The sequence below is a fragment of the Toxotes jaculatrix genome, chromosome 7, assembly GCF_017976425.1.
Source record: "Toxotes jaculatrix isolate fToxJac2 chromosome 7, fToxJac2.pri, whole genome shotgun sequence".
NCBI lineage: Eukaryota > Metazoa > Chordata > Actinopteri > Toxotidae > Toxotes > Toxotes jaculatrix.
The window spans coordinates 4,880,487-4,906,531 of record NC_054400.1 but is presented as its reverse complement, the minus strand read 5'-3'; the positions used below and the strand labels follow the sequence as shown (position 1 = coordinate 4,906,531).

The 26,045-nt window shown below is 41.3% G+C and overlaps 1 protein-coding gene across 1 annotated transcript in view; it reads right to left on the bottom strand.

Moving 5' to 3' along the window:
• nos1 (nitric oxide synthase 1 (neuronal)) overlaps positions 1-22,848 on the bottom strand; it is a 30,891-nt gene extending 8,043 nt beyond the window's left edge. Inside the window, exons 1-18 of the mRNA XM_041042134.1 lie at positions 22,127-22,848; positions 19,255-19,357; positions 15,303-15,440; positions 10,789-10,934; positions 9,810-9,972; positions 9,515-9,606; positions 7,376-7,517; positions 7,126-7,265; positions 6,051-6,225; positions 5,450-5,551; positions 4,805-4,999; positions 4,534-4,619; positions 3,836-3,980; positions 2,806-2,910; positions 2,661-2,719; positions 2,425-2,541; positions 1,218-1,392; positions 694-832 (exon numbers count right to left, since the gene is read on the bottom strand). Of these exons, the coding sequence (XP_040898068.1) occupies positions 694-832; positions 1,218-1,392; positions 2,425-2,541; positions 2,661-2,719; positions 2,806-2,910; positions 3,836-3,980; positions 4,534-4,619; positions 4,805-4,999; positions 5,450-5,551; positions 6,051-6,225; positions 7,126-7,265; positions 7,376-7,517; positions 9,515-9,606; positions 9,810-9,972; positions 10,789-10,934; positions 15,303-15,440; positions 19,255-19,357; positions 22,127-22,848 (2,944 nt within the window). The remainder of the gene's footprint in view (positions 1-693; positions 833-1,217; positions 1,393-2,424; positions 2,542-2,660; positions 2,720-2,805; positions 2,911-3,835; positions 3,981-4,533; positions 4,620-4,804; positions 5,000-5,449; positions 5,552-6,050; positions 6,226-7,125; positions 7,266-7,375; positions 7,518-9,514; positions 9,607-9,809; positions 9,973-10,788; positions 10,935-15,302; positions 15,441-19,254; positions 19,358-22,126) is intronic.
• Between the last annotated feature and the right edge of the window lie 3,197 nt (positions 22,849-26,045).

Here is a 26,045-nt window from a genome sequence, read left to right as displayed (position 1 = left end):
AATTTTTGAACTTTGAAGTCAACCAGGAACAAGAGAAAAAATCCAACTTTTAGTTTTAGAAAAGTAATGTACGCTCAGTTGCCAGTTTATTAGGTACACCTAACTAAAACAAATTCAGTATCATACATCAGCCCTGTAATAAATCTTGCCTTCATGAATGTTGTTTCGTTTTGGTTGAAACTGTGCTAGACAGGTGTTGATTCAACTGTATGATCATTTTGGCAGATGTAGTTTGTGGCGCTGTTGAATTGTATTGCATTAGACTGACAGGTGCTTCTATAATTTTGTCCACCCCATGTATATCAATAAGGGTAGGCTGAATAACAAACCTCTCTCTCAAGCCTAGTTCATAATACATATCTCATTTCAAGAGCTATAATTACTAAATTAATTTATGCAAATTAGGTAACAGAGCCACAGTTCTATTTCAGACCTGGTCCAACATTTCGGACCTAGGGTATAAAGGTTTTGAAATCCCATTATAATTTTCCATTCCAAAACAGAGTCACAAATCTCGGCTCCAGGTGATGTAATGGCTGAGTCACCGTTCTTGATCAATAACTCTCATACCTCTCTCTCTGCAGATATATTATGGTCATTTTATTCCATAGTGCTTATTAGAACTTATTGCCATTTCAATATCAAGACACCATCAACAGTTCATCACTCAGTTCCCACAGGATTATTATTTACCTTCTGTGAGGGCCGGGGCCTCGGCTGTATATGTCAAGCGGAACTTGCTCTTCTTCCAGCTGCGGTCGTTGCTGATCAGGGAGTCGTTGGCTTTATCAATGTTCACATCATCGCCAACACAGAACACATCACAGGCAGCCTTGACATGTAACACCACATCCACAAGAAAAATTATTCAAAGCATCCAGCAGCATACAGCAGCAGTTCAGCTTCACACAGGAATAACGAAGGATTTGAAAAATGATCTCCTGCACTCTAAGTAGGACTGTTTCCACTGCTCAAGGTCATGTGTGGCCAAACAACTTCAAAATAATACCTTGACAGTTGGGTTTGTTTTGAAGGGGTGAGAGGGCTTTCTGATTTAATCTGTGTTGCTGTGGTTGCACAGAAAACAGGGGACCTTATTAACATCAAAACTAAGCTGTGAGACTGCACCAACATGCCAATCATGAACTAAAGGGAAAAATGATGATTGACAAAGTTAACTAAACCAAGTCCAAAGGCTCTTAGCCCTGGAGACTGACCTTAAAAACCTTCTTGGCCCAGGTTCTGAATGACTCCTCCTGGCCACACAGCTCATCTCCTTCTCCCATGCGTAGGATGCGCTCCCCCCCCAGCTCTTCAAACAGCGTGTCCACAGCGTGGGCAAAGGCGCAGAAGTGTGGGTAGGCCCTGGAGCCAAGGCCAAACACTGAGAACCTAAACAGAGAGACACACACACGAAAAAAGAGATGGAGATAGAGAGGCAGGTGATGTTAAAAACACAAACATACAAACTGCTGCCACAGAGCCCACGTCAGAAACTTGCCCTTTTTTCCCCTCTTGAAAAGGTCCAAACAGTTTAAAACAGCTGACGATTCATGAATACTTGTCCTGCCTGGTTTTAGATAGAGGTAAACATGAAATAGATCACATTTTTCTGAGCACAGACAAGTCATCCCTCTGCTGCTTTAAGAAGTCAGCCCACATCAGATTCATGTTTGAGCAAAATTTCTGTTGTCTCCTCTTCTTTAACAGATCAGCAAACTGTCCACTGCAATAAGATTTGTCTCCCCCCCCAAAAAAGTTTTACAAGCAAAGAAATCCACTCTCTTATGAGAGTATGTACTGAGAATAAATGACTATATCGTGAACATTGATTACAAATTGTCACATAATTTTTTAAGCTGCTGACATAAGACTCACTTTGGTGTGTCACACATATAAAGAAAAAACACATACAGTAAGTCAAACACAGTCTCCTGGGCGAGTGTGTGTGACGTACAGTAAACAGGTGAGACATGTTTTTGTATCTGGCGAGAGCAGGGAACGAGCCTGGAGAGAGCAAAAGAAGTAAAGGGCCAAAGGGAGTTTTTATGTGTTCAGCGCTGAAACAGTAATAGAAAATGGAGACGGACAAATTGGGGTCCAAAAAGAAAACAGCACTGGATCCACCGTCTGGTAGTGCTTCGGGTATGGCAAGGCTTCGGGTATGAACAAGTAACGGCTATCTGCAAAATATGCAGCAAAACCATCGCAATGAAAGGCAGCAGTACCACAAATTTGTTTTACTATTTGCAATGCCACCTACCACTAAACAAAGAATTCCTGAAAATACGCCTGTCCACATCTCCCTTTGATGCACACAATCACACCAGTATGATGATTCTAGTAGTCCCTGCACCATGTGTCTGCATTAAAACATTCTTGTTCATATTCATCAGTGGTTTGTATTGGTTTGGTTTTGTTTACCTGACGTTAGCAAGCGGTCCGGTGCTCTCAAAGTTGATTCTGGTTTCTGGCTCATCACTGGAGGACTTGCGAGTGTCAGAATAGGAAGACACGCTGTTGAAACGGACCTTGTAGCTCCTGGACAGGAGGCAAAAGCAGAGAGATGAGACACACAGGTCGTGTGACTAAAGGAATGAAAAAGATGGAAACTGACATGCACGAATACAAACACAGGCGAGCTGAGGGTCTAAACTCACTTTCTATCTTCTGTGTTGGATGTGGGGTGGCGCATCTCCATCAAGGCAGCTCCAAATTTCTACAGCAACAAAAGAACAACTGTTGGTAATCTATACATCTGCCCTGTGCTCAATCAACTAGAGTTGTTAAATATTACACATATACCTCTCCATTTTCAGGTGGATCACCGTTGCCGAATGTGCTGGTCACTACCAACACCAGCGTCTCATGTTCCAGGTCCACCACATCATATTCATCCATTGACATGACCTGCAGAAAAACAGAGCATTATGCTGAGTGAATCTTAGCCTCCACTTACATGGTGTAGTCTTTATCTCGCTCTCGTCTCCGAGACACATACTCCACACGACAGATGACTTGAGAATGTAAATTAGGGCTGAACACACAGCCGTTGGCAGAGGAGGAGGTTGTAATGACCACTCTGTCCTCGCCTCTAACGAGATGATAATATGCTGCTGCCACACAACGAGCATCCATGATGCGTACCACTCAACATGATGGTGTTTGTCTGCCACTTGCATTTCACATACACACACACACACACAAAGAACACAACCAAAGGCGTGAAGGAAAAGCAGGCTTTAGCCCCACGACAACAAAGATTTGCCCCAGGCGTTCGCATCTGCCCTGCAATCCATATACACACACCCACTCTCGGTGACACACACATCCACACACTTGCATGCATGAATATCTTCTTGTATGTTTGATCACACTGGAAAAAACAGGAAGGAAAATTAAAATATGACCTGGAGGAAAAGCGCATAGTGCATGATTGAGAGCAGCACGTTTTGCTGTCTTTTTTCTCTCTTTTTCTTCCAAACAGATCTGCGCAGCCACGGGTGCTGCAGGATCTTGTCTTAAACTACTGCACTGCTCAACGCTTCAGTGGTTAAATCTTGCCTCTGACCCATGGCACTTTACTGCATGAGAGAAGAAGAAAATGTGACAAAAGACACACTTTCTTCTTCTAACCTCTCATCGCCTGTGCTCAGCTGGCATCTGCTTGGCTTCGTCAGACAGAGAGTGAGGATCTGGGGGGGGGGGGGGGTATAGGTAGGATATAGGAATGATGTCTTTGAATCCCTCCTTTTTCAATTAGATCGTGGTACAGAGACACATCAACTCCTGTTCAACTTTGGGATAAGATGATGCAAGGTGGAAGCAAGCATACCTTTGCGTCAAATGCGTGCTTGAAGATTTCACACAGAGTTTTGGCATAATCTTGCGACTTGCCCGTCTCCGTGGCAAACAGTATGGTGGCCTTCACCCTCTTGGCCATGGCCTGGCCCATGAGCTTGGCCGAAAACTTCACAGCCCTGCAGAGGTGAAGAAACAAACATTGAGAGAGTAAGATGCACCAAAAACAAAGGGCAAGAAAATGAGTCATTCAAGGACTAGTGATTCAAGGGTACAGTTTGCAACCTTTAATCCTCTGCCAAGACCAGAAGGATCCCTCATGCTGATACGTCTGGTAAAACAATTGTTATTGAGCCACTGAAACTAACAATGGAGGGTAGTGTTGTTCATTTTAGCATGAAGCCGACATTGTGTCAAGGTAGCGGATGGGTGACAATTGTGATTACCTAGCTTGTCATATCCTCGAGGCAATTATATTAATATCAGAACACACATGCGCAAGTGCATGCATACACAGACAAAACACTGACAAAGCCGTGATTACTCCCTGAGGGGTTGATTGGATGAATTTTACCACTGAGTACACCAGCTTCCTTCCCATGTGTCTAACGTCTGTCAGGAAAGTGATTAATCGTTTGGCTTTAAATTATCATGCACACATCTTTGACATTCAAGGCCAAAATTGATCCTTTGATCTCACTGCATTGTTTTTGCCTAATCTTTCTCACTCACTTGGCAAGCTTCTTGAATCCAATGGCTCTTTTCTTTGTGGGCGTCCCATTGACTCCTTTCCACACATGGGTATTCCAAGGATCAGGCTTGGAAAAAGGGAATAGGGTTCAGAGGTTGTTTTTGCTTAAGATTAAAATCCACTCAAAGACAATGAGATATCATGAGTGATATTCAGTGTTTCCCAGGAGTTACTTGGTACAGTGGAGCTTATACAGCTAATTAACTATTTGCTGTACTTGTGAAATGGATGTCACATGATCACTCCTCTTACCTGGTACTCAAAGGAGGGGGTGAGGCGGTAGTTGAGCATTTCTTGGTGGAAAACTGGTGTGATACTTCCTGACATGGGAGGCACAATCCACACCCAGTCCCCAGGACAGCCACCTCGCACCCGATACTCATTCTCCATGTGCTTCATGAAAGACTCAGTAGCTGAGTGATGGTCTACTATGGTCACTTTGCATGACTAAAATTAGGGAGTGCAAACAGAAAAACATGTCACTTATCTATTTTCATTTATAGTGGTACAGTGTTTCATTACTATTCACAGCAAAACGTAACCACCACAACTTCTGCTTTCTATGCTGTGTGCAGCTGACTGTGGCTAGTATGAATCCAGAGGAACTCAACCACACACCCACAAACAAATAAATGCATGCACGCAATGCTAAAAGGTTACTAGTTAATCCTGGATCCTAGAGAAATGATTTGAGATGTATATATGGATGTTTTGATACTTTCCCATCTTGAAATTCAATCATTTGAATCAATTGGAACTGCAGTGAAACTAAGACGACTACAGCTACTGTTATAAACTTTTCAGAGCCCCACAACAGGGTACAAATGTTTAATATTTTAAATATAAAACAAATGACATATTATAACATCTGTTTTGGCATAGTATTATTTTAAATACCTGGAAGCTGTAGAGAACAGCAATGTTGATCTCCACCAGTGCCTGGTCTTTCCAAAGGGAGGAAGTCTTCCTGGTGTCCAATGCCATCTTGTTAGCAACCTCCTATGTAATATATAAAGAAAATTTTATATGACATAAAATCGCTAGCTACATGAGCCACTTGGAAGACAGTTACCTATTCTGAGATTTGATTATAATGTCACTTATATGTAGAAAATGGATGGATGGATGGATGAATCTATTCTATAATAATAATTTGGAGATTCGCCTGCTGTTACAGAACAGCTCACCAAATAACATACAAAATATGAGTAGATATATAAATACACAAATATGCTGGCATAATATCAAAAATTGCGCTATATAATTTATGTCAAGAGTTTGCAACAGAGCACACAGAGGTTTTTTTTATTTACAAAAGCTGTTAATCAGCTTTCTCCACAGTGTGCACACTTGGAAACAGAATGGTATTATGATTGGTTCATTTGATCACACAACACACGTTCTTTTCTGCGCAAGGCTTCAGTCAGCCCGTGCCTCTGATATTTCTTTCCCCCCTTTCTAATGGAGCATGACTCCGAATTTTGGCACGACACACTACCTCCAGAATGTTGTAGCGTGAGCTGTCACAGAAATCCCTCACGCCAATCTCCGTGCCCATGTACCACCCACTGAAGGGGCAGCCAGTGAACTCCAGGCCACCGATCTCCAGCAGCATGTTGGAAACCGCCGGGAGGCCGTACCACTTCAGGTCCAGGTCTTTGAACCACTCATACCTGAGCAGAGCAAACGGGAGAAAGGATGGCTAATGACCAAAGCTATTTCACATGACTAATTATGTTCCCTACTGGAATATGCACAGTCACTAACATTTTTAGGATCACAGGTACTGACCCCTGAGACACATATCATGAAAAGGGGTGCTGCCAAAACAAACATTAAAACAAAAGAAAACCACAGAGCAGGCAGGACCTCAAGCTATCTCCCACCACTCACTCCTCGCACCCTTGGGTGTGACTGATGACACTGCTTTCAGTGTATTATTTGCAGAGCTGGGTTTAATCTCATGTAATAATGAGATGCTATTGGTGGTCGCGGCCTGTGCCAAGCTGCTGCCAGAATGGAGGGCCAGCTGATGCCAATTTTGGGGGAGTCTGGCAGGGAGCTCAGTGTGTCAAGGGAGTCTGTAATCCTTTCTGTAGCGTGTAGCGATGTAGCGATAGCTCCGTGTGCATCTGCGTCTGTACATGTAGCCTTAATACCCAATTCTTTACTGTGATTATGGGTATTAGACACAGCAGCTTAATGCTTGAGATCTCAGGGGCATTATAGCTTTTGTACAGTAGCTACTATTGCAAGAAAAGTTTTCTTAAAAGTAAAGTAAACACACAAGAAAATCAAAACAGGAGGAAGCTTGAAACCACACTAACAAGTCCCATGGTTACCACAAAAGTTGGCATAGCAACAGATAAAGCATGGTTAGCTGTGCTTTCTGGGAACAATCAGCACAGTTGGAACGTGACGATAACCAAGTCAGACTTTTGGCTTAAAAGTACCCCATTGTTTAAGAAGTGTTATTAAGAGATGTGTGAGTGGGTGGATGTCTTTTTGTGCAGCCCCCTCTATTCTTTGTTTTGCTAGATTCTGTATATTTTATGCATGAAGGCATAACTCACTTTGGGTGTGTGATCGGCACCTCTAGGATGAGGTCTTCAGGGATCTCAAAAAGCTCAGGGTCATTTCCATTGGCCTGCAGCAGCAGGGGCAGGACATCAAAACGACCCTTAGGAGCTTTCCATCCCAACTGCATGCAGATCTAGAGAACAAAAGCAGCGTGTGATTTGAGTGGAAATAGAATATTTTTTTCCAAAGTGAAATGTTGCAGATTTACCTTATGGACTTAAAAATACTGCTCATGTTTCGTACCTCAGTAAATTCAACATTAGCAGGGTCTCCCAGGATGTGTCCATCAGGTTGCTTGTAGCCTGCATAACGAATCAGCTGACTGTTCCACACTCGAAAGTCGTGTTTGCCATCTGTCCTCTGAGGAAATATGGTGATGGCCGACCTGCGAGAAAAAACCCCCAAAAGGCAAGTTAATAATGTGTAATGTATATATTTATGTTCACATTCATTCATTCATGTGAGAATTTTACTAGTTTTCGAAACAATCTTCTATCTTGAAACACACTGAGAATAATATGATTATACACCTAAGCCGTGCCACAGTAATATATTAAATCAACAGTATGTTGATCCCTGCACATAATGTAAGAGGCTATGCAACAAAGAATTACATGGTATATTTGAATCTTTAAGTGCATTAATCAACATGATTGCTAACAGATGTTTGGCATTGCGCATGTAATCTGCCCAAAGGCATTTTTAATTATGTTACATCAAAGGACTCATAGCGGGGCCAAGGCTTAGCTACCTTTGGTCGATTCTGCATCTCTATGGTGTTTTAATGCCATGACCGGGTAAAAGTGTTAATGCTGCTAAGCTGTTTGTAAGTCGCTGAGGGGGGAGAGCAGCTGGTGTGAATCTGGGCCAGTTGTGGTTGCAGTCTACATCTGAACTTCCTCAGCTTAGCTTTGGAAAATGGTCTTAAGAGTGAAACCAATAGTCTTAGTCTTTATGATCAGACTTAATGTATAGCAAATGACAAATTTTAGTTTGTCCTCTTAACTGGTGGCAACACTAAAGCAGTTCAGTTGCAATACATTATTATACCAAGTCAGATATTTTTAAATCATGATGTAATAAGGTTGACATGTGATATGTGATCACTTTAACACGAGAGACTGTATGCTACCATGTTATTTAACAATATTAGTAGCATTATTGTTATTAAATCATAACATCCAAATTGTCCACATGCTTTAAAAAGCAATAATCACATTCCTGTAGAACAACTGTATGATATTGGTACTACTTTCTAAAATGGCACCCTTTATAAATGAGACATAAACCAAACCAGTTATAATACATGTAGAAGCATTGGTTGCCAGATTGTCAAACCTCCCTTTGATGGGTTGAATTCTTTTGACACAATTCATATACTAACAACTAATGCTTATAACTACAGCCTTGATGACAAATTGAAAATGAGAAAACCATGACAACTAAATGATTACAAACATTTGTAAATGCAATATAATAATAATAATAACAAAAACCCAACACTTGTTCTTAATAATCCACTTGGTCTATAAATCATTGGTAAATGACTGATTAAACCTTCAATTACAACATTTAAACCCTTTATAAACATGATATTAATATATTTACATATTTTCAAGCAACTTAAAACATGATCTTCTATCTAAATTTTTTTTACATGATCCCTCTGTTGCAGTAAATATTCACTGAACCGCCGTCAAACATCATTTCCCCATGAAATCCACCACTTGCCTTGCATCATATTAGGAGCCATCTTTGTAATACTGACAGGTGATTTTAAATAGGCAAAATCATCCCATCATTCCAAAACTATTGCAGCATGTTGCAATAGCACTATATGTTTATTTGTGGGTCTGTGTTTATGTTAAGGAGAGGCAGACTGAGAGAGCCGCTGCCAGGATGTTGTGCTGGCTCTTATCAACATGTGTATCCGAGCTGTCCTTCCGAAGGCCAGACTAAGAGTAGTAATGAGTCAGAAGCTATCCATCATCCAACAAGTAAATATGAGGTGTCGCATGTGATTAGGACTTGGCAGAAAGTAAGCTGGAGATGTGCAGGTCTGACAAATGACTGCTTGTTAGCAAGGTCTGCCGTCGCACCAACAGGGCAATGATTGGTGCAGAGACACTGACAGATAGACAGGCAGCGGATAGTGTCAGATACAGCGTAAAGAGACAGAGCGCACACTGACAGATGGGACAGTGGGTCAAGTCAGGGTAGTCAGGGATGGAGAAGGGTGATGAGATACATGTAGCGACAGATGGGAAGAGGACCAAGTGTAGTAGGAGGAACACAAGCAGAGCTCAACAAAAGGAAAGAACAGACAACCAAAGGAAACAAGACTTGGGAGTGGAGTTGAGCAGTGAATTTTTTTTTTTTTACCTCAGGTTTCCTTTGTTGGTGGCATACTTGATGTGGTTGCAGATGTAGTTGTACATTCCATGAGCTGTTGTACAGTCTCTAGCATCAAAAACCTGGGGAGCAAATAAAAAAACAACAAATCAGAACCAGGTTTATGTATAGTAAGCATCTTAAATAAATAAATACTATTGTAATATTGCGTAAGCAGATATGTGACTGTAACACCAAAATAGGTGACTAAAACAACAGTCATCTTTTTACTGTTTCTCTGAGTACCTTTGGTATCACACAATATACATAGCCTACTTTACATTACCTGTAGTTTGGACCACTGGATCCTCCCAACACATCGAGCAGCATTCCTCCAGGCATGCTTGGCCCCATAAATCAGTTCAGTGTCCTTTAGCTGGTATGTTCCTGAAGCTTCAATCTCCTTGGTCACCTCCTCCAGCCTGTCCACATGGGCCTTAGAGCCATACCTGCATGCAGGTCAGGTACACAAGGGCAGGTGCATAAGAGAACATTAGCAGTTAGCATTATACAGAAACTATGTTGACACATTGAGGGCAGGTACTCGCTTTCAAAGGTGTGTCAAGTACAAAATTAAATGAAGTAAAGAAAATAAAGAAATAATAATAATGCTAAAAAGTCATTGACATAAACCTGTACACAATAGCAATATAGCTATGTGTTATTAACACAGGTGTAACTGCTGTCAATAATTGTTGCATCTTGTTTGGGTGTACAGGTTACTACCATTCTTAAATCAATGTTAGCAGTTACCTGTGTTTGAAAAGTCAAAACATCTAAGGAAAAAAAAAAACTTTAGACAAAATGGTCTGGTGGTTTGAATCATTTGTTTATCATTTATTCACTTTGTTATAAATGTGTGATTTAAGTCTTTACTTATGTGTATTGGAATGTGGGTAAGTGTGAGTGAAAATATCATGCTAATGCAATCCAGATGTTCTGTGCACAGGCTTCTATTCCCTGGCGACTGTAACCAGACCTATGTTTATCTTGATAGTTTCTATTAGTGAGTGTCCAGCTCGTGGCCAATTTATGGGTTCTTTCCAGTTTCTGTAATATTTTGTTGTTTTGGGCAAGTGGCCAAACATGGCCTTCGGCAACATCTTAAAAAGCACTATAAATTACGCTTATGTCTTTTATTCAAGGAGATCTCCCCTTGGTTTCAAGGTTGTAAGGTACCTGTAGGATTTTTTTTTTTTTCTAAACAGAGCAACTTTCCATAACACTCTTCACACTACGGGTAAGCTATTACAGGCTGTGCTTACCTTTTGATGGAGGTGTAGTACTGGTCTATGAAGTCCGTGGCCAGTGGAAGAAGCTCCTCTTTGGATCTGACCTCATCTGGTTTGCGAACGGGCTGGTTGGGCATCATCACAGAGCCGATGCACACATTTTCAGTGCAGATTGGCATCTGAAAAGACAAACACGGTGACAGATGAGGGAAAGCTTTTTCTGGGATGAATTCTGCTTGTTGATATTTCTTTAGTGCCAAGATACAACTGAAGAGCCAGGTGATGATGGCATATGGTACACTTCTCTGGTAACATACTGTGTCTGCAAATATCCACAAAATTTACTTCCTAGTAATGAGTAACACTGACAGAAGCTACCACTGCATGATTAAATACTTTTGATTGTGCACATGACAAAGAAGTGTTAATTGGTTTTATTTTACTAACAAATTTTAAATAATTATAATTCAGTGGCCTTCAGGATTTGTGCTCACTCACATGCGGCAGCTACTGCATCAATGTCTGTGTTGTGACTGAATGCAAAATGAGAAGAAGCATAGTATCCTTTTAATTTACAAAAGACAGAGCTATCACATTACCTTCTTTCTCATTTATATTAGATTAACCGGTTCTGCTTGATATGAAGCAGACACAGGAAATGCTTGAATCATACTTTACGCAAATTGAAAAATTTAAGAGAAAGAGAAACCTTTTCCTGATCCAATTTTCTTAAACTTTATTCTTCCTCCTCTTTTAACTTCAGCTGTTGTGTGAACCATAATCACTACACCTCTTCTGCCTTTGGGAAGAAGATGCTAACACGCTTAGGGTGTAAAACCTGTTTAACAATATATTTACCCAGTACTTTGTTGCTGATGAACCTTATTAAACACCAAATTAAGAGCTGCACTTAAGTCATGATAGAGAGATTTCCCAGTGGGTAAACATCATTTTCACTGCTTTTCCCAGGATAAAACACCAAAAAGTGCCAATATGAATTAAATTAGAACTAACCTGTTTTTCAGTACTCAAGGCCAACAGACCATTGGTAGATAACATCCATCAGCACTGAAAGGTTTTTGAAATTTAGCAACTCATGTTCCAGATATATCATGATGTTTGTCACTTGATTCAATAAAGTAAGTTGTTTTAAATAAGTTCCGGTCTCTGAATGCAAACAAAGGATCAGAACTGTTTTACAACTTCTTTCAGTGTATCGCTCACACATGGCTGGCCCAAATATTAATGAATGAGTAAGTCAGTGAGTCATGGATTGGTATCCTTCCATTAAGCAGAGACAGGAAGAGAGAAAAGAGCGAGGAGGAAAGACGGAAAACAAGAAAACAGACAGATGCAAAGAGAAAATTGCTCATAGCTGGGAGCAACCTTGTGTGGTCAGTTTAATATGATTAGAGTTGAAGTCAGCTGTCACTTTGGTTTGCTGTAAATGCCTTCACCAGCTTAGAGACATCGAATGAGTGAGCAAGAGAGGACGACAGAAACGATAGCGGAGGCGTGGAGTCAAAGAGGAAATTTGACAATGACCCCAATGCTGCTAAAATTGGCTTGTTACACTGAACCACCCACTTGCACTGTCCAAACACACGGCGTGAACCGGCAGTCTGTCCAAAATAAACTTCCCTCCATGTCCTTTCCAACAAATCCAACCCTCACTCGACAAAAACAGAAAAAGTGAAAACAGCTGGTGAACGAGACAACAAATACAACATCATAGCCTGTTAAAGGAAAAATGGGAAAGGAAATTGAGTGAGAATCTATGAAAGTGTCCAAGCAAACAAAGATAAAAATAAAGAGATAATTACAAAGAAAAAAGAAGCTAAGAAAAGATAATTGGCAACAAGAGAGAACAACAAAGATGAGACAGAAAAACAAGAAGAGTACGAGGTGACGGAGTAAAAGAGGGGAAATGGATGAGTAGAGCAGGGAGTGTTAAAAATAAAACAAAGGAATCACTCGTGCTCCAGCACGTCCGCTCATCATACTGCTCTGGGCATTCATGCCATCCAGCTGTCCTTTTCGAAAAAGACGGATCATCCTCGAATACAGCAGCGTCTGTGATATATAATAAATCTGAAGATGCTATTACAGGCCATTCATTGGGATGCACACAACAGCCTGTCCGATAACTCACTGAAGTAATTAGGCTGCTGTTTGCTGTTTACGAATGGCTGCAGTGTTTTGGGGGGTGAATGCTTAAACAGCGGTGCTCACCTTGCGTGGTAGACTGGCTTACTAACCCGAGGAAGAAACTTTGGTTGCCTAATAAAATATAAGAAATGGATGGACAGAGCCGTTGACAGATAAATGGAGATGAAAATTAATCATGGAAATACTTTTTCTTGCCCACTCTCAAACACCCTCAAGATTTTGGGAATGACCTTACTTAGCTTTTAGCCACCACAAGAAAATCCACAACATTAGTCATTTGACTGAAAAACATATGTGCCCAAAAAATGGCATATGTTTATGTAGTAGACTGCGGTTCATTTCCTGTTTCCAACCAACAGTCGTCCTTGGTTTCTTAACCGTGACCATGATTGTCCCTGAACCTTAATCTAGTGTTACTGGAACCATGATAACAAAACTCCCCTAACCTTGACAAAGTAGTGATTTTTAACCCAAACCAATGTTTTTACAAATCTTAACTATTGACTGTCTTGTAAATAACTGTGTTCTGGAGAGCATGAAACAACAGCGTATTTGGTTGTTAAATCTGGAGGACTTGATGTGAGGGTGACATTTGTAATTCATGGTTCCCTAACAGCGTAATGACCTTGGCGGTCCTCTGACTTCTCATCTAGCACCACCATGAGCTTGACATTTATATTTTTGAGTGAAATGTCTTGATAAGTATTGGATAGTATGCCATCGAATTCAGACATTCATGTTCCTGACAAGATAAACTGTATGAATTTTGGAGCTCCTCTTGCTGATGTTAGTCTTGGTTGATTATACCATGCAAAATGTGGGAAAGAATACCATTCTGTAATGGCTATGGTTGTCAGCATTAACATTCTGGATAAAAATATCCACCAAATGTCACGTTTGAATTTCTCAGCATTGTTTTCTGAAAGTGCTGAATCATTAAATGACCATATAAGTCACTGCGCAACCACATGAGCTGTCCCCATACGGTATGTCAGCGATCTGTTGATTTCTTTTTTCTTTCTTTCTTTTTTTTTTGCTTTTTTCTGAAGGTTTCATTGTTTCATAAGCTTTACCCAGATTTCCCTAACCCCCAGCTTTCTGGCTAAATACTAATGAGCTGAATCACCAACAGTTCAGGAAAGAGCTCCTTAATGTATGAATAGTTAGTGAGAAGCAGAGAAAAGGCACGCCACGCTTTGCTATTATTCTACTTGACTTGCAAATTATGTGTTGGTAAGTCTGCAGGCTAAATGTTTGTTCAGTCAACCAGCATACTGTGTTTGATGTTAATCAGTGCGATACTGTTAAAGGCACAGATATCTGTCACCTTTGTCAGTTGACCTGCAGTATGAACGCTCTGCATGTCTGTGACTTTATGCAAAGACTGATACACAGGGCTTCAGCTTGTTATACATTTGTCTTGTTAGTATCTGACATTATGTTAGCCTGCGACTTGTTACTGTGTGTTACATCTATTATGGAAATCTGATATTATGTTTACTCTAATTGAATACACCAGTCCTGTAATAAATGCTTTCTTTGTGAGGCTAATAATCTTTCATTCTTGTTGACATGTATCATGAAAACACTGGTTCAATTTTGTGGCGACTTTTGAGGTTGTAGTTTTTGAGCATGTTGGACTGATGACTCAAAATTCATCAACTCAAAATTCACCATAGAACTTAAATAAAATCTTTAGACACAAGTAATCAGCTGAGTTTTTTTTCAACCATGCCAAGGCTTTGTATTGTTTTAGCTTCTCAGCTGTGAGGATTTGCTGCTCTTCTTTATTTTATGTGATAGTAAACGGAATATCTTTGGGTCATGGACTGTTGGTTGAACAAAAACAAGCAATGTAAAGATGTGACGTTGGGCTTTAGGGAGTTGTGACTATGTGAAATAGAGATTTTTCACTTCATTTTATGGACTGAGCAGGAAAATAATCAGGAGATTAATTGACAATGAAAATAATCGTTAGTTGCAGCAGAAAATAATCGTTAGTTGCAGTTACAGACAACAAGTAAAAACAATAAAGTAGTCTCCAAAGAATTTTAAATAAAGTTGTTTTTAATGTAGGGCTGTTGTATTGAATTGCATTATGATTGCATCATACAAGTTTTCTGGTCACTTGGTGCCAATAGTTTTAATCCCTCTCAAATTAGTAAAGGGTGTCAGAGCTCAAGGAAACAATACTACCTCAGAGCCTTCATTCAAATTTCAAAACTGACATTGAAATCCTGGCTATTATAGGATGACTTGAATCATGACATCAAAATCTTTCTCATCTTTGCCAGGACGGTTGCCTCGGTGACAAATATAAATGCTGCAGCAGACTGCTTTATTCAACCTTTACTTGGATTTATTTCCATATGCCTTACCTTGCTGGAGCTGTGATGAAGTGTGTCGCTGTAGACGGTGCCAGTCTCCCAGTTTTTGATCTTTATGAAGCGGGGACATTTGGAGGGACTGCCGTTCTGCAGCGTCTTAGTAGGTGAGGTCCTGCCCTGTTCTGGGGGCTGTAAAGAGCACACAGACATGTATGCATGATTCATTACTTCATGCCTTTGTACTATATCTGGCTAATACATTCTGACCTGTGAGACACCTTTGGTGCAAGCTGGATAAGTTGTTTATGAGTGGGAGTCATACTGAGGTAAGCTGAAAAGTGACAGCCCTCCCACTGCAGGGAAGTGGATTTGAGAGCAAAAGTTGGACATTGATTGGCAGGTTTAAAATGGGAATAACATGAGTAATAACTGAAAGCATTTTAAGAGGACTCTTACAACCAGCGTAAGGCATAGAGCTTCCTCTGTGGACCTCCAGGTCTTTCTTCTCGTGTCATTGTGCTTTAGACTCTCTCACACATACTTATGCACAAAAAAACACTCTTCTCTCCCTCTTCCATTTCTGTTTTATTTTCCACTCCAGGATAAAGGCAATCAACGTTTAACAGCAGGTTGATGGCAAGCAAACTCTTGGCTCACTGGGTTTTCCAGAACTGTAGCTATTGACTGGTGAGTGCCTGCAATTTAACCTCAAAGCCAACTGTACACGTTCCCGGAGAAAGGCAGCGAGTGATTGGCAAAGATCAATAGTAATCAATCCAACACCTTGGAGGCCCATTCATCATCTCGCGCTGTATTGTTAATCGTACAGTGGAGCAGCTCCTGAACAACAGTGACACAATCATCGTGCTTGCCGGGGAGATGAATGCCAACAGTGTCACACTGGTTGGGTCTCATTGTCATTTCATGTCTTCTCAAACGGCAGAGAGAAATGAGGAGGTTTGAATTGAATTTGATTTTCCACACACTGAGAGTAAAGAGCTTAGTTCCTGTGCGTTCATGCTCCAACAGCAGTAACCCCCCGCTGTGCGGCTCAGATATGACACATTGTTATCACTGAGGTTGTGGACAGGAAATAAAGATCATTGTACCGTAAAATGACTCTCAGTAGAACAGGCAAAGGAAGTCAGATGCAGAGAATTAAGGCTTGTTGACATAAATAGCGGAGCAGTTGTGTATTATTTGGATATTAAGCTTACTCACTGACTGGAAGCTATGGCTTGGGCATTTACATTTAAGAATGTCAGCATTGTTAATGCCTCATGCAGGTTTTAGAACAGCCCGTTACAAACAACACGTCTGCTTACTTCTTCTTTATTTATACATGTGTAATTATGAACATTTTATGCCAAAATTACTGTGGAAGGTTCTTTTTTTGCTAAATTACATTTTAAGTAAACATCTGGGCAAGAGAGTCATGGAGAGATAGAGGGAGGGAATTATGTGTCCTGTGTGATTGTCCACAGATAGTTCAATTGACCTTTTGCTAAACATGAACAGGATGTTGCCTTGCAGTTTTGGTTACACTTCAAGCTGTTCCAAGACCAAAAACACAAGAGCAAACGTGTAGGGAGTGGATTAAACCATGTGCTTGACTAACCTAAGATTCAATCGTTGGAATGCCTGGCTAACTAACTTTCTACCTGCAGAAGTAAATGAGGAGGAAAGCTACTGAGCACAGCACAGCACACAAATGTCAATAGTTTGTGAAACTGCAGGTCATATTAAAGAAAAAAATAAATCCACATCTAGCACATGTCCACTGTATGGTATCTCCCTTTGTGTGGAAACTGGTCTAACATTATCAAGTTTGTCTGACACTTTATTCAGTTTGGAAAAGTTTACTCTATAGCAACCCCACCCATTGTATAACTCATGAAACATGAAAACTCAGGAGAAAACAGCAAAGATGTTTTCAACCAACTCATGCAACTCATTATGCCTTAATTAGCTAGCTACATATGATAAAGTCTTCCAGCAGCGGTTAATATTTCAGTCTGCCAAATCAAGTCGTCTGCTACAAATGAAGAGCCTCTTTCATCTACCTCTGTCTGAAACCAAAGAGTAAGTGAGAATTTCAAGTGGTAAATCTGCCACCATTAGTATGTCAGCAATGTGCAGCGAGAATGGAAAACTCGACGGGCATAGAAGCAGTAGCATGGCAGGAATACAGGAAGGTCTAGGACTGCATTTGCAGGTTCAGAATGTGAGTCCAGTCTGTTTTAATGAGACAGTCGTCTCTTATGCTGTACATATTACTGAAGGAAGCTGCAGGACCACACACACACTCAGAAATATGAGTGCGTCAATCACTAGGCCTCAGTGTCAAGACTAAGGTGTGGATGTGGATGAACAGGAGGGAGCAGCCATGGATCTAGAAATTAATATAATTGAAGCTAATCTGATGAAGATAATTTCATAATAGGGCGTAATTACCAAAGTGTTTCTGGTAAATGCAGTCATGCAGTAAAAGTTCCTCATTCACCCATCAATTAAAACTTCTGATGGGAAATGGGAGATGATGTGCGCAAAACAATGGGTAGATGGGAAGAAAGAAAAAGATGAAAATAAGATTGACAGTCTGAGAAATGGAAAAACATGTTATCCATTTAATATTTATATGGTTTAGTCATGTTTTTGTTAGACAAGTAAATTTATGGTTTGACAATTGACACCTTTTTCAGTGGTGATTAAGCCGTAGTGTGTAAAAAAGGTGACACAGAGGCATATTTTCTGCTTTCAATTGATCATCAAAGGTGGTGTCTCCAGGAATCACTGGCTGCTGGAATTTGACAGAACATTCTGCCACCTATCCTTTGCATCAGGCTTATTAAACATTAAATTATGCAGGAGCAGAAGCTCAAGCTGGAGGCACACGGACAACCCTTCACCAAAGTGAGAAAACTCATTTGCAGGCCATCGACGTGCTACTTTAAATCCCTGCATTTAATGGTATAAAAATTTGACTGAATTTTCTGAAACCATTTTACTCAAGCTTTTTTAAAATTAACTTACTGTCTGACTTGAGTCTACTGAATTGAATACTTAACAATGAGCCATCAAAGTTAGCATCACTGTCTGGCAAAATGCCTGCAGGGGAACTTCCCTGCTTTATGACTCAGTATATAAACAGTATTTATGCATGTACTGGACTCACACATACATGATTTCACTTCTCAAATACACCTTCTCACCAGCACATAGGGAAACATGCTTCTTCAGGCTGAGCACACACTGCCAGGAAAGACATATGGCTCCTTACCACATCATACATACATATCCTTTCTAACTGCCCCTCCCTTTCCAACTCACAATCACACACATATTCCCACAAGCACACACATTAACACTCGCTTCTCTGCAGGTCTGAGGGGCTGGATCATTTCAAGAGGAGCCACATTTGATGGCTAGAGATGGATCAGCAGCTGCACGCATTCATTAGGCCTCCTGGAATCATTTTGCCCCATCCGGTCCCATTGATGGGGCCTCGGGTGACGTCACAAGTGGGTGGCTAACGCGGACCATGTGCAGATTACGACACTATCGCTGTCACAGACACTAAAACCTGTGACCAGACCCTTCTGTGTATAGGCCATAAGCTGGATTTAATGCCGCACCAGCTTGATCTAATGCCTAGGTGATGGAATCTTAAGCAAAGGCTTTATTACTATGTGGAAAGAAGCAACACGGATGTGCGTGCTCAGTTTCTGAAAGCCTGGAAGGCGCCAATAGTGTGGATTATTGTATCAGGCTAAAGACCCAGACAGTCGAAGGCAGCCATGGATGCACATGCATTACACAGCTACGGGGATTCAGTGAGCAAGTCTGCTAATGCACACACTCAAAAACATAAACACACACACACAAAATGGCAAAGGATCTCCAAGTTACTGATCTAGCAGGGTAGTGATGCACAAACTTATTCTTAAACATAATATTTCTTCCTTTGAATGATTTCAAGGGTTGAGCATTTGTTTCATTTTACCTTGTCAGTGTCGGCGTTGTTGAACACCACCGGCATGTTTTCCAGCATCCTGTCGTTATCTGACACCAGCTGGGGAGACGTGCCATTTCCCACGCCAAGGTCCCTAGAAGTCAGACACAATTTTCTGTCAGGTGTGTGATCTTTGCATCTGGTGTGAAACTAGTCTTTCATTTCACTTTAAAATTTCCAGCCAAACCATACACACAGCAAACACAGAGAAAAAGACAACAGGTCTCATTTCTTCCTCCTTTGCAAATAAATAAAACAAAGACTTGTACACCCTCCAAAATGCTGTTAAATCAGAAATCCCTGCACAATTTCTAAAGGCTCTGCACGCCCACAAAGGTGTTTTCTCTGATCAGGACTCAGTGGGTGGGTAGACAGAAGTTAGCTGACATCTATCAGGCTCTCCTGTGTTAAATTTTAGCACCTGTTGCTGTGCTGCCAAGGGACAACTTGCTCCTACATGTAGGTCAGCTTCAGCAATTTCTCACCACAGCTCTGCTCCAACTTTTGATAAGTGGGAGTAAGTCACAAAAACTCAAAAGAAAACACCCCTTGTGAGCGACAAGGGGGCGACAGGGAATTAAAAGTAAATTGAAAAAAGGTACATTGCCTGTTATTTCAATCATTTTAGCCAGATGATTGTTTCCTAGTTCATGCAGAAAATTAAAATGATGTTTAGGTTTCTGGTTACAAGCTCATTTCTTTGATCTTAAATTAGCATTATGTGGTGATTTAAACAAATACGTGGTTGTACAGACAAACAGAGAATCAAGATTACCAGCTGCAATTCTGTGTTTCTTTGAATGTAAAAATGCACTTTACTGTACAAACAGCTGCCATTCACTCCCACCAAAAGATAAAAAGCACAGGATGTGAACAGTGAGAGCTCTCTCACTGTGAGCTGTAACTATATCATCCTGATAAACTAAAGGGGGGAGGGGAGATCCCTGTGCCGCTGCTGTGGCAAACCACACGAGACGTGAATAAATAAGGCAAACTCATCGGCGTGTGATTTCAAGTTTGCATTCCTCCAATGGAACACGCCCACACACATATCGCCTTCTACTGTCTTTCACACTCACCACCCCCCCTCACCCATCTTCCTCATGAGCACGTGTCCATGCTAATTGTAAATCCTTACAGGCATCCCTTCTCCCTTTCACACTCCCTGTCACACTGAATCTCTTTATTGCCACAATTAGTAAAAGCATATTCATCCCCATAAATCAGAGGTGAAGTTCAAACACGCAGAAACAACGAGAGAAGTTGCATGTTTCATTGTTCATTAGCTCTGACTGTGCTCTGAAAACAAGCCATCAGTTATAATGTTCCATCCTAATGCAGGCAAATAGTCATCAAGAAATAATTTGAGACATGTTATTGCACAAATGTACACAGAAAAAAAAAGATATTTTGGGCTATTCTCTTCACAATAACCTATTACCCACTGACCTACTAGCTTCAATTTAGAACTTTTCAGACAGCTTTCTTCCAGAGCTGAAACAGAATGTAAAATTGAGTTAGCTGTCTCGTTTCCAAATGTCAGAATGGTCTTAGATTGTCTATAGGTTTAAAACTCCACTTATGGGTACACAAGTGGCCCCATTAAGAAACGCCTGCTGTGATTTGTGTGTTTTTTTTCTCAAAGCATGTCTCCTTAGAAAGCAATGAATCACTGGAAGTGTATTTATGAAGCAGAGGAGGATGTGCATGGATTGGTCAAGAATGAAATATTGATTCAAAGAGACTGTAGCCTCAATTTGATTTAAATTGGTCGTGGGAGTACAACAGCAGATAACTGAGACGCCAATATCAACAGTACACTGTACAGACCATTCACAAAGAGCCTGAGATGGAATATTGGCTGAGACTGAGAAGCTTTAGGTAAAAATGATCCAGAATGAACACTTAAAACAAACTAAAAGCAATCTAAGCTCAACATTTGTAAGTCTCCTTCATTAAAAGTTAAGCAGGAGACATGTTAGATATATAGAATAGTTGCCAACTTTATATGTCTGAACTACCTGCCTACTGAAACCCTGCTGCACCTGACATTCACAACCAAGAGGGACTGTATGAAAGACGTTTTGCTCTCTTGCAAGCAGATAAAGAACGGTCCAATGACATTTTTGTGGCAAGCTTTGCGTCGCAGTATGCTGATTGGGGTCTTCTATGTCACATCGTTATAAGAACTGACAATAATACTAATGAAGCAAATGCATGGGTCTGTCTATTTATATTTGAACCAAAGCAAAACATTCTCAAATTAATGCCGACTACAGTGACAGTGCCCTATGGTCTAATTCTTTTCAGAAAATGTTGAAACTTTCAGTGGTTGCCAAAAAAAATAAGCTAAATAAAATGAAACAAAACAGGAGGCTCCATTTTAAGTATGGAAAACTGTCAAAAGGCAAGTGTATTTACATAAACCTACATAAAGAAGTTATTCCAGTCATTTAAGAATAGCAGCTGAACTGGTCACGACGAGTGTTGTGAGCAAAGTCATCTTAATTGAGGTTTTCTAGAAACCAGCAAGCAGACAGTAATTACTTGGCACTGTACACTGAGTCATATTGGATGAATGAGACCCTGAATGAGAGAGTCTGTAATAGCTAGTGCGACACAGAGGGCTAAGGTAGTTTAGGGGACTGCTGCGTGGCAAAGTCAGTAGGGAGACTTTCTTTCAGTCAGAGAACCAGGTGCAAGCTCTTGTATCAGCCAATAACCACCTCGCTGAAGAGCCCTTGACCCAAATCCTGATACTAATTCTACTTGGGCTCTAATTCCAACCTGCACTCTTGAAGGGAACAAGCACAAAAACACTTTAGCTAAGGGATCAATAAGGTAGTATCACATCACAAATTACCAGGCCACTTGAATCTCAGCATCTCTTCTCCCTGCATTCCTCTGGCCTTCTCCATTGATCTCCTTTTTGCTGTTTTTGATGAGGCGCAACACCGGTTCGATTTCCTTCAGCAGCTCGTTGTTCTCCTCCAGCCCATTGCACAAGAGAGCTCCACGGCCCCCGTCCCTCATCAGCAGGGGGTCCTGGGCCTGTACGCCTCCCCTCTGCAGGAGGGACTGGGTGAGGGATGGAGAGGACAGGTTCTCTATGGCCCTAAGCTGGGGCTCCTTGTTGACCTGCTGCTGCTGCCCGGGGCTGAATGGACTGAGAGGGGAGCAGTGCTCGTAGGACTTGGAGGGTGGGAAGGCAGGGCGTGTGACTCTCACTGTGCGCTGGCGGCCATCTCCAGACAGAGTGGTCTCCAGATGCGTGGTGAAGCCCTCAGGCCCACGGAGGATGAGCACGGCGTGGCTTTCAGGCGACACATTCTTCAGCGTCTCCAGAGCCCGTTCGTAGGACAAGTCCACCAGGGGCTTGTTGTTGACAGCCAAGACGATGTCGCCCACCTGCACCAGGCCACACTCCTCTGCTGCGCCACCGCGGATGAGGTCTGACACGATGACAGGTGGCTTGGACACCCTCTGCTTTACCAGAAAGCCCAGGCCGCCAACCTTCCTCTTGAAAAGACGCACTGAGATGATGTTGGGCTGCAGCTGGCACACTGTAGGCTCTGACTCCTGCATTTTGCCTGTGTGTGATTGTGCGTGTGTGTGTTTGCGCGTGAGAATAAGTGTGTTCCCAGGGATGCCTCTGAAAAGCAACAGAAGGAGAAGGAGGAGGGGAAACAGAAGTTCTGTTAGTTTTGGAGGAGATTACCTTGACTGCATGATTTGTTTACAGAGTGTTGATTTAACATCAGTCAAAGAGGGTATATGAGTCATTAAAGCAGAGTGTTTTCAGAAGGTAATATTACACAGATCATTAAGCCCTGTTTAGCTACAGATGTGAAACATTGTCACGGACATGAAATCTATTACAGACATGCTTGTACCTCTCCTCTGTGATCCTCAGCATCTGCATCACAGTGATTTAACACTGCGTATGAGGCGTTATCATAGATTAAATTACCCAACAGTAGATAAAGCAGCTAACATGTTAATGCGTCAGTGATAATCCAATAATATAACCTAATACCACTGACAGGGGGCATTCTGAACAATGAGTGCAGAACATGATGGAGTACTTTTTACATGGTGGAAATACTACTTTCACATGTAGGTAAATGATTATTCTGTCTCAGGTATTCTCCACATAAAGTGAAACACAAAGTTGTGTTTTCCACTATTTTCAGTCAAGCAAGACAAGAATTGTCTGGTTGAAAGACATCAACCTTCGCACGCCTGTAACAGAGCAGATACTGATTATTGCTTACTTTGTTTCCTTTGAGCACAATACTTAGGAAACGCCAACACTTCGGTGTCTCAACCTCTTCTTTTATTAATCAGCCACATGCGAAATGTGTTTGCACGTGTCTTTGCATAATCACAACAACAGAACTTCTGGGCGAAAAAAAAACCAAACAAACTAAACAAGGCACGCGACTAAAGCCGATCCTTCCGCTCCTCGAGTCCTAGTATTTGACCCTGTGCTTCATTCACCCCTGCACTTGAAATGAACTTTAGGAATCAAAAAGACGCACTCCGGCCTCGTTTCCCAGACGCTATAGTAACACAACACAACACATCAAGCGCGTTGGTTGTTCTTTGAAACCGCTGCATCTGGCTGCGTAGGTGGCTGGCGTCGCTTGGAAAGTACAGTATAGATACTTCGCAGTCAGTATACGGGGACTGGCACGCGCCGTATAACCGGGATAATTCAGCACCAAGGTCAGCGCTCCGCCTTTCCAGCAGCCTCTGGTTGCTGGCTGCTTTCACTTCACTTCGCTTTTTGTTGTTGTTTGTGCTCCTCTGCCACAGTTCAGTGAGTGTTTTTGAGCTCTGTCCCACAGTCAGAAATCTGAGGGAGTGGTGCCCTTGAACCTATGTTGTCGCTGCGAAGTAAAACCACCGCCTCCAAGAGTAAAAGTCCCATAGTTCAACCAACTCTTACTCTGCTGATACTTTTCATAACAGCGAAATCACGCATTCAGTCAGTCAGATCATCCAGGTCAGTCAGGTTCTCAGTTCACGGCTTTAGGAAAGAAGTGGCGCAAGTTCATAAATATTGACTGAACTGTCCTGGGGCACTGGAATAACTTAAACGAGCGGCACTTTAATCCTCGCTCTTTGTAGCTGCACCCCGCTAAGATAAGATATGATCAATAACGGATGTGAATATTGATGGCAATGTGTTCTGAATATGAAGATTGCTTTTTTTTTTGAGAATGCTGCAGGGTCTGGTTTGGGTGGGATGATTCTCTATTATAATGTTATGAATATTAACTACAACCCTATAAGCTAAAGCAGGTAAAGCTTAATCATCGCTTATACACCATTTCTCACCTGATGCGTGGCTAAATGTGCGCTTCAGATTCACAGATATAATGTAATGGTTACACATTTCTACATACATTTCTACGAATTATCAGTAAGGGCTTTCTCGGGTAAAGTCATCATCTACAGTCATGATTCAGAGTTAATTGCTTATCTAATCAGTTTAACTAATTGAACTTGTTTTTACGTGTTTTTTGTTTGTACTCAGAGTTCGTAACAACATCTTTTCAGGCGGTCCTTAGGAGGTTACATGTTGCCATTATAAGGTACAAGGTACCTTACATCATAAAATATTTTTGTGGCCATGTCTTGTAGACGGGCCCTGTGTCAAAATATGGCTTTATTATTATAGTTTAGAATCTGATAACATGGTCAAATAAACAGTGTTTAATTGACTGGTGGCCAGTTGGTATTATTTCAACTGGTTGGTCTGCATTCCTCAAGTATAGCCTGGGTGCCCTGCAGTAAATGAGAACTTGGAGGATACGGGGTGCATACACAGTGCAAAAAGTGCATAATATGGGGGTGACAGTAGGGGACAAAGCAAATTTTTGGACCGCATTAACAAAAAGGTTAATTCGGCCATCTGGCATCATCACTCAGCATGCAACAGCAACAGCAACAACACAAACACATTTGGAGGACAGGTTTCAAATCACCACCACGAAACGGCAACAAAGAATTGTACAGAACATCCAGATGGTGACACATTTCCTCAAAAACTTCTGACTGTAAGAACGAAAAATTCCCTTCTCACCGGTTGCTGTTGTCAAGAGAAGTATGCAAACACAACAAACAAGCAGCTACAGAACTGCGTGTTGCTACTAAGAAATAAAAACACAATCTTCAAAACCAAGATAGGCTAAATTTTAACCAATGCAAAGAAAAGAGAATGACATTATTTGAATTTTAAAAAAAAAAAAAAAACAAGGTCTAAAAATGTCTACACACAAAGAACCTCTACTTGACAAAACATGCAGGGAGAAGTAATTAAAGTGTGTAGTTTATTTTTGCACTGCTCTCCTCATGGACATCAGCGCAATCGGCAAAAATGCACAAGATGTTCCCACCGAGCCTGAAATAAATGGGTATTTCCCAGAGCAACAAGTTCTGGCGACACTTTGTCTTGGCAGAAATAACAAAAACAACAACAACAAAAATAACAACAACATCGATAAGGCCACAGGTTCGCAAATTAGTTCAGTAACGCTCCATCCATTCTCTCTCATAGCTGTTCTACATCCTCATCTGCCAGCGGAATGCGCAGCCTAATTTTCCACAGGAACAGGAGACAAAATAAAAGAAGCGCAGGGAATTAAAACGAACAACAACTCACCCCTGAGAACGAGGTCGCAGTCACAACGACCTGCTGCAGTGAACTTGGGATAAAACTCCTGCGCTCCCGCGTCTCTTCGTCAGCAGCTCTCTCATCCAAAAAAAAAACGTTT